This window comes from Solenopsis invicta, chromosome 14, assembly GCF_016802725.1.
Source record: "Solenopsis invicta isolate M01_SB chromosome 14, UNIL_Sinv_3.0, whole genome shotgun sequence".
Taxonomy (NCBI): domain Eukaryota; kingdom Metazoa; phylum Arthropoda; class Insecta; order Hymenoptera; family Formicidae; genus Solenopsis; species Solenopsis invicta.
Window position 1 is genome coordinate 1773821 of NC_052677.1, and position 20102 is coordinate 1793922.

A 20102-nucleotide genomic window follows, 5' to 3' on the forward strand; every position below is an offset into this window, starting at 1 on the left:
TGTACGCTCAATCACGCATGTCAAATCTCTCTTCATTTTCATGTCAAGCTCTTTTCATTTTAATAAAACTATTCTATTTTTCTAAATATATTGATTATTACTCGCATAATCATATATCCTTCCAAAATTCCCTCTTTTCTCATATAAATAAATTTCTCATGTATCTAAGTGTGTTATTCGTATGACTCAGGGGCACTCATGACTGGTGACCGTTGCCTCTTATTCTTTAAAAATTAAAACCAAAATAATTACGTTCCGGATTCAAATTCCGCAATCCGCGGATGTAACAAGCAAAATAAATCTTATGTTATTACGCGTTTAATGGTATATGATAAAGTTATGTTGCGACATTTCCATTTTTCAAAAATAACTAAAAACCACTCTATAACGCATAGTACGCGCACCTGTCCATGCGTTACGGAAGTGTCCCCGTCCGATTTTGACGAGCCTTTAATATATTGTATTATAGATAAAAATAAGAGACACATATTCTTTTTATCGTGCCTAATTTTACTTTTAGGGAGTAAAACACCCCTTTGAAAAAAATCGGTTTTCTTCTTTCAAAACGTATACCATCGAAAATATAAGAGAAAGAAAAAAGTATTCTAATTGAAAGATTTTGCTTATAAAAAAAATAGAAATTGAAAAAAAAAGAAATAAATGATGGAAAAAGTGTACAAAAAATTTAAACAAATTGAAAGTTAAATAGCTTGAAAAGTACTTTATGATAGTGATAAATTAATTTTTTAATTTTTTTACACCTTTCCCCACTATTTACTTTTTTTTGAAAAATTTATTTTTTTTATTAACAAAATTTTTTGCTTAGAACATTTTTTTCTATCTCCTATAATTTCGACAATATATGCTTCGAAAGAACAAAACCGATTTTCTTTAAAGAGGCGTTTTACCGCCTAAAAGTGAGATTGAGCAAGTATATAAAAATACGTGTTCCATATTTTTATCTATAATACAACAATTTAAAGGCTCATCAATATCGAAGGGGGACACTTCCATAATCCACGGACGGAGTGTGCGTACCATGCGTTATGAAGTGGTTTTTAATTATTTTTGGAAAATGGAAATGTTGCAACATAACTTTATTATATACCATTAAATTTGTAATAAAATCAGCTTTTTTTTGCTTAGAAAAGGAAATAAAAATTTTTAAAACTGTAAGTAATGGGGGACAGTATAAAAAAAATTTTTTTTTGTAATTACTATTATAAAGTACTCTTCAAGCCATTCAACTTTTAATTAGAACATTTTTTTTTATCTCCTATAGTTTTGACGATATACGTTTCGAAAGAAGAAAACCAATTTTTTTTTTTAAATGCGTTTTACTCTATATACAACATATTAAAGATTTGTCAAAATTAGAGTGGGATAGCTGGGAGCCTTTCCTTGTGAGTTGGACGGTTTCTCCTGTTGAAAGAGTGTATGTACATCTCAAGATGATAATGCAGAATTCAAAGCTCATATGGTATTGGAATTAAAAATGTTGGTATTATTCACTTACAATTAGTAGAGGATGCAGGACCGTCGGAGTTTGGCACTCCAGCATTACTTTAAGCATTATGTTAGTACATCTCGAAAATCATACTAAACCACCGATTAATTTATAAGGGAAATCTTGATTAGTATTGTTGCTTCTATAACAACGTCAAGATCAGCGTGGTTACCTAATATACGTAATTACAAAATTTTTAGGTAAATCTTTAAAAAAGCGTCCTCCTCGCAAAAATGAGAATAAAAATAATCAATTTTTATGTATTTTTGCCTGCTGAATACAAATATGAAACTTAAAAATGGCGGTCGAAACCGAAAGTATCGCAAAATCACAAAATTTCTGAAAATTTAGTGTATCTGCGATAATATTAATTTTAGAAACAAAGTTTCAAACAGAAAGCAAGTTTCAAACAAAAAGCAAGTTTCAAACAAAAAATGAAGATCTCAAAAAAATAAATAAAAAAGTTTACATGCATTATTTACATAAACTCTTTTGTTTTGTCGTAAATTGCAAAAAAGCGCCATGTAAAAACGTGTAAATTTCAAATGTGTATGTAACACACATTTAATAAGAAATTCGTTTTGTGTGGAAAATCGAAAATCTATATGGTACAGAGAATGGGTGGGCGGAGCCCTTTCCCCGCCCACGCATTTTCTGTACTACATGTGAAAATTTGAGTTTTTCAGTTTTTTGCAATTTTGCGGTATTTCCGGTTTTGACCGCCATTTTTAAGTTTCATATTCATATTCAGGAGGTAAAAATATATAGGAATTGAATATTTTTATTCATTTTTGCAAAGAGAACGCTTTTCTGAAGGTTTTTAAATAAAACAATTTTTAAGTAAAACTTTTAAGTGGTATTGAAAATTATTCTATTTTTTAAGTCGCTACAGATTCATAATTTTTTTTATGTAATATCAGAAATTCTATCTCAATAAAGTTAAAAAAATTTTAACAGAAATTTAATCCAAAAAAAAAATTTATTTTATATAATTTTTATATTATTTGTTAATAAAATTTATTATTGTATATGTTAAATAGCACATCGGCGGCGATCAAAATCTTCACGAGGTTTTGTACAGAGATTATCAACGCCAGAAGAATGCGCGCGGGAATGCCAAGATAATGAAATGCCGAAAAATTGTTATTATCATTTCGTCCTTGAATATTATACGACAAATAATGAGTATGTATATATTTACACTTACATTTTTTAGACACATATATATGTACAAACACGTGCACTTAATATAATTTTATACACATTTTATATTAAATTAAATTTATCAAGAATTGAGTCGTTATATCAAATTTATCACATTTTACAATTAAATAAAAATGAACATTTTAAAATTTTATTTTTTTCATGTAATTATTTGTTTTCTTCAGATAACAATTGCTTTATTTAATCATTTTGTATATTTTTATATAAAATATTACAATAAGATTATCGGATACTTCATATTTTATACAATCATTGTGAAAAATTCTATCCCTACAAAAATCTTTTTAAAAAGAAAAGAAAAAATGTACGTTAAATATATAAAACTATTCCAGAAAAAGATTACATCATACAATTAGCCAAGTATTTCATTAGACATAAAACACAACAGTATTTTTCTCTAAATTCACGTAAACTCTAAACTTTTTTAAAACATGTATATTAAGACTATTCACTAGAACAATTAGTAAAGTGTTCGATTACTAAAAAGTTTGTGCAGTAAAAGATCAATCAATTATTTTTCTAAATAATTTTAAGTTTCATAAAACGGACTAAACGACAAACGGGATCATAATGAAAAAAAATTTGGCGTGCTCAAGTTGTATTAATTATACATATAAGACGTAATATAAAAAGACTTGGGCATGCCAAGTTCGTACCAGAGTATTAATGACGGCAGGTGGGGGTTGGGATGGGCGGCCGATGACCAGAAAGGCCATAGAAGCATTAAGCATAGGCAGGTTAGCGTTTACAGTACCTGAAAACCAAACGAAGGTTTGGTTAGATTGATAGGTCCTAACCTGCGGCTTCCTAGCAGCCGCTGTGGCTGCCTTCTCTTCTTGTTAAATTCCTCAGTAGTCGCAGTTTGACTCATCTTAGGGCATGCGGGCTGCATTTCCTGGGGAGATAGCGCCAAAATAATTTCCATACTCTACATTTCCATACTCTACATCATCTGTCTGTTCTTCAAATCCTTGTCCGGGCAAAGTACGTCATAGGCCATTAAGGTTTCATGTCCATCATAGTCTCTTGGAAACCATGGTGATGTAATCTTCAGATAGCTTTTGATTGGGGTCACTCCAACACAGAAAAGTCCGATTTCAGCGATGATTGGCTATCTGTCCGTATGCACAGACCTGGCAAAGAACCGGTCTATTGGCCACCACCTGGTATCTGATTCCAAGTGGCTTAAAGGCACGGTCCTTATTGAATTCTAAGTTGTCGCGGGTAAGCCAACCAGTACTGCCTGGATACAGATACTGGGTGTATCATTCACGCCACATACTTAGCCTTTTTCTGCCTGGTCTGCCTTTATCTTTACACCTGTTGCGTCGGGAAGCCATTTCTTGGACGTCGTCCCAACGATTACTGAGGAACGCTTAATTGCAGGCGTCTTTATATACCACGCATAAGCGCCACCGCCACGTCAAGGCGGCTCCTCATGGTGGGGATATCTCGTCAGAGCTCATCACATACACGAAGTCTTATGCCTATTCTATAATTGCGTGATTGTAAAGTGATTGTAAGACAGAGTTGTAAGCCGCTATTATAATTTTAAAGCACGTTGTAGAAGATGGTCGAATTTCATCTTTCACGTTTACAACCAATGCTTACAACTGCGTCTTACAACCACTCTACAACCACGTTGTTGCAATTGTAGAATAGGTTTTTAGTTATGTATTTGTTTTAACATGTCATAAATTAATCAGAACTGTATTAGCATCTAGAGTCTAATGTACAATAAAAGGCATAGATAAATGTAATAGAAAATAACACAAGTATTATTCTAGCTTTTTTGAGGTTATGTTTCTTTTTCCCCCGTATTGTCTTATACATTGTACAAAATGAGAATTTGTCAACTTAGAATGAGAATAAATTAACTTTATATTAAAGCAGCTCTTACACTATAAAAAACAATAACAGAAATTGCAGAAGCAGTGAAGACAAAGCAAGCTCATATTTTGCATCTTGTCACTAAGTCTTCTTTTGCAAGCCTAAATTTTAATTTGTTCACTAGTCACTGCCGTAAATGATGATATTTAGAATCACAATATCACAGTTTATTCACTAGTTACTGTAAATCACAACTGATGATATTTAAACTACGGATGCCAGCGATGCTGCCATTATACGTAGTCCAACGTGGTTATGTCAATGACTGAAACAGTGTGAGAAGGTTATGGAACGATTTGTTTCATCAATCTTTTATGCGCATGCGTTAATCACATATGAGCCAATCGTAAGCTATGGATGTTCTCAACGCATGCACACAAACGACCGGTAAAAGAAAATCATTTCACAACCTCATCACACTGAAGAACCCAATCAGCGCGGCGTTGAGCACATGCTCGCTCGTTTTACAATGATGTCACATGCTCTATTTTAAGTTTTGATTAGATGATTCTGATATACGGCGTTGTTAACCCGACTTGAGTTGAATTTTGAAACTTACTGCACTCAAAAGCATTATTATACTTTTCTCTCTTTCTTTTTCTTTTTCTCTTTCTTTCTCTCTCTTTCTCTCTCTCTCTCTCTCTCTCTCTCTCGTGCTCTTTTTATTAGGTAGCTGCATAGTGCATAACCTCACATAAGAACCCATTCCGGAGAATTTTGGTGTTATTTTTCGCAATAAATTTCTTACAGTTTTTTTCAGGGGGGAATGGGTATATAAATGCAAATCAGCATCAAGTATTATATTAAATTAATTAATTTAATATAAATAGTGATATTACTAATTCTTATTCGACATGCTGTGTTATGACCGAAAATTAATTCGACGCACCTTCTGGTTGAGTTCGGAGAAGTATATAAAATCACATAAATAAATATAAGCACTAAGACCTAACTACGACCGAAGAAGGCTTTCTTACTATTTTTTATTTCTATTTATTTTTTATATACTTGGCGACGCTACCGCATCGCTTGATAATATTATACAAAATAAATAATTGGAAAAAGGCTACAGAGCTCTACACAGTAAGATACGCAAAAAAATTTTTTAAAGGTCAAAACGTAGTTCAATTATTTTTGCAAATAAAAAACAATATGTGAAATAAATCAATAATGAGCAAAGGACGACATCAGGTTAGGATCAAAATTTGCCTGCGAGGAAAACGGTTGAAATCAATCTATCTTTACGTTATTAGATCTGCTAAACACGAATATAAAGTTCTAAAATGTCCAAAATTCGCAGAACTTTTTAAAAATGCAAATTTTTGAATCGATGTTTCTGAGTATTACTCAGATCCGTGTACCAACGGACCAGTTTATTGGTATTGCCAGGGCTAAAAAAAGGTCGCGGAAATTAGACTGACAATAAGATTTAGGATTTATAATACTATTAATGATTTATTCAAATTTATTTAATATCGAATTATCTTTGGCGCGAAATAAAACATGGAAATGAAATATAGAAATCTTATAATGGAATCTTAGAATATATGGTACTGGAAGGAGCATTGTCTCTTGAAAGTGTCGGCGAATAGATTGACAGAGATAGATAGATGATGATCTTAGTTTGTAATGAGCATGACGGGGAAGCGCGTGCAAATGAATTATAGTGCAAAACGGTATATAAAGGTCAATAAAAAACTAACTTATGATAAGAAAAATATTGAATTGACAATTAGCAAATTATAATTTGTATTAACTGAATAAAAACGCATTCAAGTATGAATAATAATTTGTATATTTATTTATTGATTAACCCGTTGTGGTTACACTGGGTCTAGATGACCCAAGGCCATTTTTAAGTTGTTGTAGCTTCCAAAATACGATTGAAAATAGATTCTGTGGTGCCATTTGTTGTTGCCTGAGGGTACGACAACCTCGAACGGTTTGCGTAATCCTGCGCGGCGTCATTGTGTCGGTAGACATCGGTCTCTGCGGACGTGTTTTTTACCTGGGTCAGGTAGACCCAGTGTAACCATAATGTGGCAAAAGTGGGGAAAAATAGGTTTTATAAACAATTTCTAGTGATGATTAAAGTGTATTTAACAACGTAAGTATCAGTGCATAGAGTGTTATATTTTTTGTTGTGGCCAGAAAATAATTTTAGTAACGTTCATATAGATGCCGTACAATTTACAAATAAAGTAGTGCTTGTAGTCTTCTCTTATAAATTCACGGATGCAGTGGAAAATGAGAAGCCTCAAATCATTTTGCACTATAATGAGACCAAAGGAGGAACAGATTGTTTTAATTAGCTGTGCCATTTCCATACGGTTAATTCAAAAAGCAATTGTTGGCCAGTAAGAGTTTTCCGTGGAATGCTGGACATGGCAGCTGTCAACGCACGCATTTTAAGAAATGCCAATTGATAAATAATCGTGTTAATACAAGACTGTCAGCTAAAGACTGCCTGAATAAAATTACGATGCATCTCGTGACGCCGCACTTACAGCGACGTATTATGGAGCCGTGTCTTCGGGCCTCTATACAAATAGGTATCAATACCATTTTGAAGCAGAATGCAGAGTCACATGCAGAAGAACGAGTTGAATTGACATGCTGAAAACGATGTGACATCTGCAAGACAGGCAGGGACAGGAAGACAAAACATCAACGTCCGTCGTGTCAACGTCCGATGTGCGACGAACATCGGGCGTATTTCTGTGTTGTGCAGGACATGACTGATTTTTCAATTTTTATTCATTCTTTTACTCATATTATGTAAGAATTATCAAAATATATAATTTTTGACACAAAAAAAATTTCTTCACATTATTTTACTCCTTCAACATTGATTTATGTCATTTCGTGATTTTCATTACAATTACCAACTTCAATCTTCAAAATAAATATACTTTTTGAAATATAATACTATTTTTTCCTTAAAAGTATACTACTTCTGGAATAGAACCCCGGTAATAACTTTGATTTTACTCAAAAATTAGAATTTTCAGGAATTTTTTAGTACAAAATGGCATATTTTTCAAAATTTTTTTTCCTCGTGTCGTTTCAATATTAAAAAATTTAATAAAAGATACATAAACGATTTGATTACGAAGAAGAAGTCTTAAACTTCATTTTCGTGAAGGATTTGAGTCGATTCATCAAAAGGAACGCAAATGGCAATTGTTTTTTTGCGTCAGGTCAACTGGACCCAGTGTAACCATTACGTTATTTTTTGGTGGTGTAACCACAACGGGTTAAATACAAGTTTCGTATATTTGTGCCTAATATAATTATCTTTTTCGCAAATTTGCTTATTTTGTATGATAAATTTGAATTTTTAAATATTAAAAAATTAGAAAATAAATACAAAAGTTTGAAGCTCTTATAGAATAACAATTCAAATCAGAACAAGAAGAGCTTAGGAGCAGTTCTAGGTGAAGTGTGCCAAAAACAAAGCAAAAACGAAATAACGTAAACGTTTCGACTATTTAATTACCAGTCATCTTGAGTACAATGTTTGAATCTATAACATTAAAACAATTAAATACCAAATTGTATCAAAAACTTAACGCAACATTAATCAATAAATTGAGATCTTACCGAATATATCTGCGACATCAGGTTACGAAAACATACCACATTTAAACGTGCTTATAAAATATGTCAAAAAGTGTCTTAGTTCGATAGGTAACCTCGAGGAACAAGCAAAAAGACATGGAACATGAGTATAGGAAACCCGCACAAAAAAGAAAAAAACAAATGTACAAAATAAAAAAATAAACACAGATAAAAATAATAATAAATATAATAGATTGAGAGCTGTACAAGTTCAATAATAAAATTGTAAAATGTAATAGATAACATGAAAAAAATAATATAAATTGTGTTACGTCCAGAGTTGAAGTAGGATAGGTAAGACATGGAGGGAGAAAGGAGAGACGTAACAACTTGAGAATGTGCCCACGAGGCACAGGCAGGCCGCGTCGACAACCCAGAATATATGGGTCAATGGGTCCACAGCGGGGGGCCCAATGACAAACACTCAGGGTGTTCCGCGTCCCTCGGTCCTGTTTTGAGGCAGCAAATTTAATTGCTTTACCTCGGGATCGGACCTAGTGCTTGGCTCAATAGAGCAAGGGATGATGAGTGAGGTGGAGAAATTAATTAAACTCCTTATAATCAGTCATTGATTTATTGAAAGAAAATGTGAAAGATAAATATGTATAAAAAAAAAGGATTAATTCTATGTAAAAGTAATTTATTACAGATTAGAGCTGGTAAGGGGCACAATTTAGTAATACAAAAAAATTCCGCAGACTCGCGATACAAAGCTCGAGGTTAACAATTAAATTATGCACATTTATATATACATATATATATATATATATAATTTTATATATATATATATTTACATTTATAATATTCTATATTAGTGTAACAAACAGAGTATTCGCAAGTGTGTATGTGTGTCTATATTGGGACTATTTAATACGACGATATTGGGGCGAAAGTGATTTAAAAATATTAGTTTGGGAATTAGATAATATTTTGGATATATATGGGGGAGATACACGGGGACTGGTGCATCGGGGGGAGACAGAGAAAGGAAGACACGGACCGCTTCACGGCTGCTCGTGACCGGTTTTTATGAATTTTGGGGACTTTATTCACTAAAATAAAATAAAAATATTCCGTTTCACTCTTTTGGCGAAAAGTTAAAATTTAGACAACCTCTCGGGTTAACTCGAATGGAGTTCGAGTGAAACCGAGGGAAAAGATCAGCAGTAAAGAAAAAGGGTTTGACAGAATCTAAGGGGATAGAGGGAAACGAGAATTCTTACGAGTTAATCCCAGGAAAGAGAAGAATTAAAAATAAAGAGTTTCTTTCGGATTAACTTTTACGAGTTAATCCCAAGAAAGAAAAGAATTAAAAATACAGAGATTTTTTCGGATTAACTCTCACGAATTAATCCCAAGAAAGAAAAGAATTTAAAGATAAAGAGATTCTTTCGGATTAACTCTTACGAGTTAATCCCAAGAAAGAGAAGAATTAAAAATAAAGAGTTTCTTTCGGATTAACTCTTACGAGTTAATCCCAAGAAAGAAAAGAATTAAAAATACAGAGATTCTTTCGGATTAACTCTCACGAGTTAAGCCCAAGAAAGAAAAGAATTTAAAGATAAAGAGATTCTTTCGGATTAACTCTTACGAGTTAATCCCAAGAAAGAGAAGAATTAAAAATAAAGAGTTTCTTTCGGATTAACTCTTACGAGTTAATCCCAAGAAAGAAAAGAATTAAAAATACAGAGATTCTTTCGGATTAACTCTCACGAGTTAAGCCCAAGAAAGAAAAGAATTTAAAGATAAAGAGATTCTTTCGGATTAACTCTTACGAGTTAATCCCAAGAAAGAAAAGAATTAAAAATAAAGAGTTTCTTTCGGATTAACTCTTACGAGTTAATCCCAAGAAGGAAAAGAATTAAGAATACAGAGATTCTTTCGGATTAACTCTCACGAGTTAAGCCCAAAAAAGAAAAGAATTTAAAGATAAAGAGATTCTTTCGGATTAACTCTTACGAGTTAATCCCAAGAAAGAAAAGAATTAAAAATGAAGAGATTCTTTCGGATTAACTCTTACGAGTTAATCCCAAGAAAGAAAAGAATTTAAAGATAAAGAGAGAGAGAGAGAGTATGGAGAGGAGCATGAGGAGGAAAGAGTAATAACCTCAATAAATGTATTATGTTCGAAATCTTTCGCGCTAGAGAGAGAAAGGATGTTCGAAGAACGAGAGCGAAACAAACGGTTGATTCGGGACTTACTGCTTGCAGATTGTAGCGTGAGTCGATTCAGGTGAATGTTATTCTCTCGGAGCCACAGGGCTTCAAACTGGGCCGGACTCGGCGGGAGGTAGTAGATCCGGTCGGGGGTGTTCCGGGTCCAATGGATAATGGTCCGCAGATCCCAACCGGGGACGTTTGAACTGACACTTTTTCCTCTCGACCGAGACATGCGCCGCGCACGAATTTAAAGGCCGCGGATCCGAGAATCGCAGAACTCGGGCATGCAAGATGCCACGGAACTGCGATTCGGACTGTGAATTGTGTACTACGAACTGCGTACTGCGTACTGCGCGCTCCGCTGGAAGACGCACCTATTTATACTATTTTTCATCTATGATTCCCTTTGTCCCTTCGAGGGCCGTGTGCACCACTTTATTCATTAATACACCCACGTGCAATATTTACTTTTACGACTTTTTTATATTCTTCGGTAATTGTTATCCGAGAAAGCGGCAGGTTTGACAATTGAACTCTCAGAAGCATTAAATGTCAAAAAATTCTTTGATTTGTTGCTATGCAGGTGTCGGGCATCAGAACTCAAAGGAATGCACATGTGCCTCTTCCAGCTCCCTGATTTTACTATCTTGGGTGTTTCCGGTATCGAGCAACGGTGTCACCTCAGATCTCCTTAATTGATGAATTTATAGATACTTAATTCGTGACATCCGGTTATTGCCGTGAGAGTCACCGTATTCTTGGGATCGGGGTGAGATCACCGTCGCTCGCCCGTTAATTAGAATATCCGCTGGTTGCGAAGGAAAGAATCGTTACTCCGCAGGACCTAACAATTGTACCTATGGGTTCTAAAAACTACAAGTATATCCTATATGAGAGATGCTGGTACGAATGTACATCACAGAGTGTTGTAAAACAAATAATAAGGTAAGAGAATTGTCGAAACTAAACTATATGAGTAAAAAAGAAGAGGGGCGGGGGCGAGCAGGGGGTAGGATCGGACGTAAAGGAAAGGAAGTACGATCGTGAATAGGAAAATATGCGTCAGAAAGCAGTTTGGTATCATTTTGTTTGTTAAAGCCTTTTTGTTGTCTCTTTATGTGTAACATTTTAGATATCGATTCTTTTTTAAAAGATGGTTTTTGATCTAAAATTTTAACGTTGTCTCAATCAAATGGTTATAATCAAAACGATGTTTTGTGATAACAGAAAGGGAACTAGATTTCCTGATATTCGATTTATGTTCCAAGATTCGTTTTTAGCTCATGTTTTGTCTGTCCCACATACGAAGACTCCCAATTCCTACAATTAATTTTGTAGACTACATCATTGCACGATAATTGGTCAATGTAATCTTTTTCACGTAATTATCAATTTATTAAGTTTAAAGGGAATTGTAAAAGCTACGTTACAGTCATACTTATTGGGGAAAGACAAAAATTTCTCAGATACCGACCTGATATAAGGGATCGTGAAATATTTTGCCACACGCACATCAGCCCCATTGGTGTTACTTTTATAAAAAAGGCAGAAACCTTTACAAAAGAGGAGCAGTCTCTGACGACCTTGACCTTGACATATGTTATCAATGGGAAGGTACTGAATGACATACACAAGGTTTTAAGTAATGCTCACGTCTTATTAAAAAAATATTATTACAGAAAGAAAAAACAGTTTTTCTTACTTATTTCAGAAAATATTCTATTTACAAAAACAATGTGTCAAACAAAAAATGAAGCTTGTGATAAGCTTTATAAAAAAAGTTATATGCATATTTTACCTAACTTCACCGCTGTAGTTGTTATAGTAGATAAACTGTTTTAAAATAATTTTTTTTTTTTAGTTTGAGAATTTTTGCGTGAAATGTAGATGCTTGGACGGAGAGGGGCGGAGCCCCTCCCCCGCATCTTCTCCCCGTATTTTTCTAACCTAACCTAATCCTAATCTTATTTTAGTTGTAATTTGGTCCAGGTTATCTAATTGACCATGTTGCGATATTTGATTTGAAATTATGGCCCACCCTTTCCCGCATCCACCACGTTATTAGTGGACTCACTGAGACGGGGTGGGTTAGGTTAGAAAAAATACGGGGTGCTCCGCCTACATACACCCAGTACGGCTCTTAAGCTCTTTTTGTTCTGTTTTAAATATTGTTTAATAACTAATCTAATTATTTTTGTTTTGTGATTAAAAAACAGATCTTGTTTTGAGATGTGATCAAAAAGTTCTCTGTCTGTAAATACGGATGTATTAACTAGTATGAAAATTTTATTGCGGAATTATGTCATATTGATGCTTTGCAACTTATTTTCTATTGTTTTATAATGTAGCTTGTATGTGTTACAAATTGACTGGATATCTCTCGATGCAATTGTTAAGTTACTTCGATTTTTTGTAATAATGATGAATCTTTGGAACTGTAAAGAAAATCTTACAAAAATAACATTCTATTAATTGTGCAACCAACTTACAAAGCTACTTATATATTTACATGTATTTTCTGTGAACGGTAATAGTCGCCAGCAGTTGAAAAATAGTCATGATTTAGTGGTGGATCACTATTTCCACATTTTACAACAGAATCTAGAAAACACTTTATTGCAGCTTTTTACGTGCAAAATTTCAATATCTTCGAAATTCATGCAATTTCCTGCTTTCGAACCAGATATTTCATGCCTAATGATAAGCCGACGGTAAGCATAGCGAAACTGATTGCATTGTTGTTAAAATCACCGCAATTGCACAGTGCACTAAAAAATACTTCTAAATGATTTTGGCTTAGTTTGTAAGTTAATAAATATTTAAACTTGCCATTGCACAATAACAATTTAAATAATTCAATAAAATTTGTAAACAAATTATTAAAGAAACTCTGTTTTTTTTTTCTCTAAATGAAGGACTTTTTGTCCATTATCAAGTGTTAAACCCTGTATGTACGTAACAAATTCATTAAAATGTTCAGTGACAGCATCTATATTTGCCATACTTATTTTTTGGGCAAAAGAACTGTTATTGAAAATATTCCGTGTGTTTAAAATATTGCAACAATTATTAATTGTCTTACAAAAAACTGCAATGTGATTTGCACTTGAAAATCTTTCAATATTTTTTTTTCACATTATATTAAAAAATCTGCCACATTACAACTTAACAATTGTGCAGTTAATCTCACATTCATCTTTTCCGCTTGCCAATTTAAATGTCTTTTTGTTAATTTATTGTCACATCTCAAACCTTCACGTTTTTGTACTTTACAAATCAATGTCAAGAATTGCCATTTTATTTTTGCTTCTTCTGCGATGATTAAAATTTGCTTTGTATCGAAACTGTTTTGAGGTATCTGATATAGATTTGGAGAAAAACTGAATAAGAACACTGAATTTACAAGTTAGCAAAAAGGGGAACTAAATTTATTTTAACATTGTTGATCGTAGTCAATAATAACTCAATTTGCGAAATAGTATGTTTATTTCACAAATTAAGTTATTATTTATTCTTTGTATTTGAAAATTTTGTTTGCACAAGTAGTCAACGTTAATAAACTTACATGCTTGTAGATCATTCTGCGAAAGCATCATGTATGCTCGTTGCTCGGAGCTTATCACTATTAGGGGATTTTTTATCTTGATAATAGTAGATACATTTTCGTTTTCTGGTACAGGTAACGAAATTATATTTAATATTTTATATTTTGGATGTGATATTAAAGGAAATTCTAATATCGAGAATATATTTTTGTATCGCAATACGCGCTCATAGTCATTAATTTTTCTATTTTGGACCATTTATTTTTATTAATGCGGAATGGGAAGTAAAGTCTTTTCGGCAATTGTAAACTTGCTTCTTTTAGATTCTCGATTATATTTTTTATCGGTGCTAACCTAGGGTGTAATATTCCTTGCTTTATTGTAATTAAATAATTTAGTATATATTTTACGTCGCGGTTTAAATCTGCTAAAATCGCGTTAATTGTAATAATATGTTTGTGAACGTTACTGTGGCATTCGTTGGCTATTAATTGCTTCCTAAATTTTTTGTCGCGTTTGCGAGATTTTCATTTCTTTCTACTATTTTTTCCATATTGTCAATATGAGCCATTGTTTGTTGCAGTATTTTAATTTGATTTTTTACTGCATGTTGTGCATTTGTTATTCATCGTGTAATGAGGTTAGTTCATTAATAATTTTTTAATTATTTGCATTTATTCTGCCAAATAATGACTTGGCTATCGTTCCTATCCCGTCGACCAGACCTCTTTTTTTTATTTCTGATGATTTATACATGGAATTTATTTTTATCAGTTTTTTATTTATTTCCTCGTAGTCTTCCTTTGTAATTTCGTACAGATTTTAAGACGTATCTTTATTCACGACTGCAAAAAATGGCACATAATTCTAAATTTTTTGTAAATATTGTCTCAGTTGTTTCAATCGATTTGTTAACGATATGGTGTCTACTCGGATCATTATTTTTTATGTCGATTTTAGTTCGTGATTCTTCTTCTTTTTTAATATTCTTTTTTATGTTCTTTTTATTCCTTATTTTGTATATACTATGTATATAGGTGTTTGTATATTTTTCTTTTTATTATTGTATATATTATTACTTTTATTATTGTTATTATATTTTTTTGTATCTTATTTTGCGCGTATATATATTTTTTATTTGTTCGCGTCGTGTATTAATGACTTATAAATAATTTTTAATCTATTTGCGTATCTTTTTTCGGCTTTGCCTTATCGTATAGTTTACGTTGCTTTTGTATTCCTCGTATTTGCTTTTATTTTTGTGCTTTATTTTATTATCTGATTGTGAGTCGCTTTTGTTTAATTTTGACATTTTTATTTTCACGAGTTCTTTTAATTTTTTTTTCTTTTTTTTCGCGTATTTCTTTGCGTTCCCGTTATCTTTGTAATGAAATATATGATTTCCGTTAAATATTTCACTCTTTATTTTATTATCACATTTTTCTTCTAATTCTTTAGTAATTGGTTTTTTGTGTTCGATATTATCTTCTCGTTTTTCAATTAATGATGTATTTTTATTGGTTTGATTTAGAGTTCTCTTAACTCCTTGATGTCCTCCGAGGGGGGACCTACATCGTGAGAGTAATTTTTTTGTTCTTTGTTTAAATTTATTTACTCGCTGGAAGTCCTTTTTCGAAATTTTTGACATATTTATTGATTGTTTGATCGCATCTTTGCATATTATTTCTTTTACATGTGGTGCTTGTCATGAAACTTCACACATAAACTGGTGACAGATAAACCTCTCAAATAAATCATGTTCCTTTTCTAGTGGCGCCACCTACTAAAAAATCCGGGGACTTTTTAGCCCATGTAGTATGTATGTATATATATATATTTTTTTTTTGTTACGTATTTTTCTAACACGCCGGAGAACTACGGCAAAATACGCGATCAAACAAGGACGGAAGTTATGCAAAACGCGCGCAAGAGCGACGAAAAATACCAATATCAAGATTTTCACTAACTTACGAGTGAGCGCCAGACGCGATTACCGGTCGCGTCACCGAGTTCGACAAACAATGCGCGATCGTAATCACAGCCAAGATGCGATAATTCTCAAACAGACTCTAAGTGAAAACGCGAAATCGTTGCTCGCACGCGACCAACTAGTTCCTCTAACCGGTAGAAGAGCAGAGATGCGGAGACAGGGGCGAAGCGGCTCTCATGTGGAAGGAGGCGGGTAGGCGAGAAATTAAGAGAAGTCGAGCTGATGTAACAAACATGAAAAAGAAATATATTATAATAACGGATAGAGATGACATACAAAAAAAGCGTGATATGGAAGCATAGAAGTAATCGCAAAAAAATTACGCAAAAGGCGGAAAAATAGAGAGAACGCAACTTAAAATCACTTACACAACGGCTACACAAAAGAAAATACTTCGGAGACTGATCACGCGCAAAATACAACAGCCAATAGCGCGCGTTCTGAACGGCGCGGCAAGATCACGATAGCCAAGACTTCGCTAATAAAATACCATTAACCCAAGAGGAATGCAATACAATGTATGTGCTGACGACAACGCAGTTAGCAACAAAAAAAATTATGAAAAACGCGCTGTACCAAGACACACTAATACGTCGGTCGGCCGTGCGACTGCGGCACGACTCGCGCACATGCGCGAAGGTTTTGCGGTTTCCCGGGAAGCCGATCGTCCGCGAGTTTCCACGGCGGGACCGATAACACAAAACGCGGCAGCCGACACCTGGGTAGCTTGACAGCATCCCGTGCTTGAGGTGGATTGCCCGCTAATCACTAAAAGGGTGCATTTAATCGCCACACGGCAGAGGCACTTGCACACTAACAGCAATGTCTTCACCTCAGAACACGAGCGTGTCGGCACGGGCAGCTCGTGGCTTCACAAAAAGTACAGCAGGGTTATCTTTTGTCCCGTTGATCCTCGTGGACTCGTCCGGGTCGGGCACTTCTTCCGATAGTTGGCACGCCGATAACAATTGCCGATATCATTCACGCAGTTACTCTCTGCACGCACGCAGTTCGCCGGGTCGCACGCAAAAGCCAGGAGGCTTAACGACGATAATGTCGTCTAGGTAGACGAATACACTAGGCTCTAGTTTCGGGCCCAGTATGCTATCCAGAAACCGTTGGACCGTGGCGGGTGCGGAATGCAGTCTGAAGGGCATTATGCGCGCATAAGCTGCATCAGTCCGCGTCCGGGTACCGTGAACGCGGTGATCGGCCGGCTTTCAGGTGACAGCGGTACCCGCCAATAGCCACTCTCCAGGTCGAGAGTGGTCATGAATTGCGCGCCGCGAAGTTTGTCCAGAGTGGCGGCGATCTGTGGTAGAGGATATGCGTCACGTTCGGTCACATCGTTCACCCTGCGGAAGTCGATACAGAAGCGCGGTTTGCCGTCTTTCTTACGATCACGATGGGCAAGCTCCACGTGCTTTGGGACGGTTCGATGATTCCGTTGCGGAGCATTTCGTCGACCTCGCGGTCGATGATGGCCTGCATCGCCGGATTCCGAGGGCGGGTTTTTTTTTATAGACTATCGAAATAGACTTTTATTATTAAATATAAAAAGGTTGTTCCTGAGGTAGATCAATCTGATGAGCACTCCCTCCCACACTAGGTCAGAACAGCGAGAAGCCTCCCCATCTATTCCCCTTGTCTTCAGACGAGGGAATGTGTGGAGTGGTTGTGTGTTGATCTTGGGTTAGTGGTGGCCACGGGCCGTTTGTACTGCTTCTTCCCTTCTCGATCCTTGAAGACTGAGGATTTTTTGCTCCGCCACGCCCATTCTTGCTTCCCATGTTGCCTGGGTGGTTATAACTCTATCAACTCGTGATATGACATCTTCTCTGAATTGCCTCGTGTACGTCAGAACTTCTCTCAGGACGCGGGTGTTTTCATCATTGGATTTTTTTACATCCTGGACCGTTGTTACTCTCCCTTTCGGGTTTCCGGTTTTTTCCAAGGGGAGCCGAACAGATGGGGTCTCTCCCGTTTCTCGTCTCCTTCTTTTCGCTGCTGTCTTCTGTCCCCGAGTTTTAGGGAATAGGTTCTCAGGCCCTTTCTCTTCCTCTTCTGAGGGGAGCGTTTGTGGTCTTTGTCTGGCGGAGGACATGGGGGCGTCGCCTTTGGGAACCTTCTGTGCGGTGGACGGGATGTCCTCTATGGATTGGTCTCTTTGGGTTAAATTCCCTTCGTTATCCATTTTTGGTTGGTCCCTGTTCGGGCGCCATGTAACAACCCGTATTTCTTATTTAAATATCGCGCACGGACGTAGCTCGTCGATAATTCTAGGGCACGATCCGGGTTAAGAGAGAATTAGGCTGCGATTTGACGTGTAAGATGTGTACAGTTTATTGTAGAAAAGAACACGGACGAAATACAATGTACTACTACAACTATATACAGAGTCGCTCTTCGAAAGCGTCACCGTTGATACGTCGTCGGCCGTATCGCTCGTGGTGATGATTATCTGGGTATCGAACGGCGCGGTTACAGGTGTGTACCGGATACGGTGCGCGTATTGTCATCGGCGTGGTTGCCGTTATTCGTGCGACAGGTGCGTGTTGACGTCGCTGGCGTTCTTTCGACGCGGCGGGCTGTCCTATGTTTATCGGCCTTGCGAGGTCGCGTGCGCGGCTTTCGCGGTCGCAGGTGCGGAAGCGGAGCGCGGGACAGCGCTCGGCTGAGCGTCCCTTTAAATCCGCTGGTCGTACAACGCGCTATTGTTTGCAGGCGGGATGCGACGGCTATGTCGAGTACGCTTGACGAAAGCAAAGACGCTTTACCCCGTTTTCCTTTAGCCGCTGCGGTAGGATCGGATCGATACTAGGAAGCTGGTCGGGCAAGTACGCTTGCCAGAGCCCAAGACGCTTGAGCCCAGCTTCGGCGAGGAGAGACGGGTGTGAGAGCGGTAGCCGTCGAGAACTCTCGACAGAGGCCAAGACACTTGACGCCAGGACTACCTCGGGAGACTTCTTCGGAGACTAGTCGGCGGAGTAGCAATCCGAAAAATCGGCGGAGAAGAAGCGCAGCATCTTGCTCCGACGCTTTTATATCCAAATCTCGAGACGTCGGAAACATTCGGTGGCGGTTCGGTTTGTTTCGGCGCCAGTGTCTCCGCCGCTCGAGATCGGTTGCGTGGAGAGCAAACGGAGGCGAGCGAGCACGTCGTTAGCATGTGCCGGTTTGAGCCGGTGCGCGTGCGCGGCGAGATATCTCGGCGGATGCCTCGCTGCTCGTGTCGGCGCGTTTGAAATTGTTTGTGGGCGTGTAGCGCCTCGTTCTTCGCTCGGCGGTTGTTCGGCCGGCGTTTGGCGGACGATGACCGGTCCGTTGGGGGGAGGTCGCGCGGAGGCGGTTTGTTACAATATATATACATATATATATATATATATATATATATATATATACCATGGGCGTGGGTAACAATGTTAGAATTGTCCGCGCTTTCAAAATTCTGTCTTGCGTTGTTCCGACGGCTGTTCTCGATATCGCAACAATTACCCCGCACGAAATCTATAAGTTGGGCGCCAGATGTGCTCCGCGGCACGCCAATTTGCTAATCGACCAATCACGAACAATACCCACAAAAGAATTTCCGCGGTGACAGCCGTCGAAACGCGCGAGAGCCGGTTAACTAACGGCAGAGCGGTAGGATAGACAAGGGAAGAGCCTTTTACGCTAACTTTGCGAAGAAGTCAGACAATCGGTCGAGAAATTCCATACAAACTAAGAATAATAAAAACATTTATTTTAGACGGAGTTTCGATAACAAATAGGTTGCAACTGTTCGCTCGAGCTCGAAATGTTTGTCTCACCGGATGTCAGGGTGACACAAAAATGCGGACCGTCTTATCAGCGCGTAACTCGCGATGAGTATGACGCTCAAAGATTTATTGGTCTCCGAAAGGCAAGACACACACACACACACACACACACACACACACACACACACACACACGAAGCCCTAACGCCGTCGAATTCAAAGGGGACCCAAAAACTTAGACGCGGTTCCCACACCGGGCCATTATCGGCGTTCACCACGCGAAGAGCCGTTATCTCTCTCTATCTTACTCGCGTCACGCGGGCGACAACTGAATTGCGATGTACGCGCGCGGTGCAGAGCTCCGTACGGGATTCTGCACTCCCTTCGGCGACGGATAGTCTACGCGCT

At 36.7% G+C, this 20102-nt stretch overlaps 1 protein-coding gene across 2 annotated transcripts in view; it reads left to right on the forward strand.

The window, feature by feature from the left end:
* The window catches only part of LOC113005344 (oxidoreductase ptaE), a 296040-nt gene that overhangs the window by 37018 nt on the left and 238920 nt on the right, over window positions 1-20102 (forward strand). For both annotated transcript variants that reach the window (XM_039457182.1, XM_039457183.1), the window contains exon 2: window positions 2548-2692. In XM_039457182.1, coding sequence (XP_039313116.1) covers window positions 2548-2692 — 145 coding nt within the window. The remainder of the gene's footprint in view (window positions 1-2547; window positions 2693-20102) is intronic.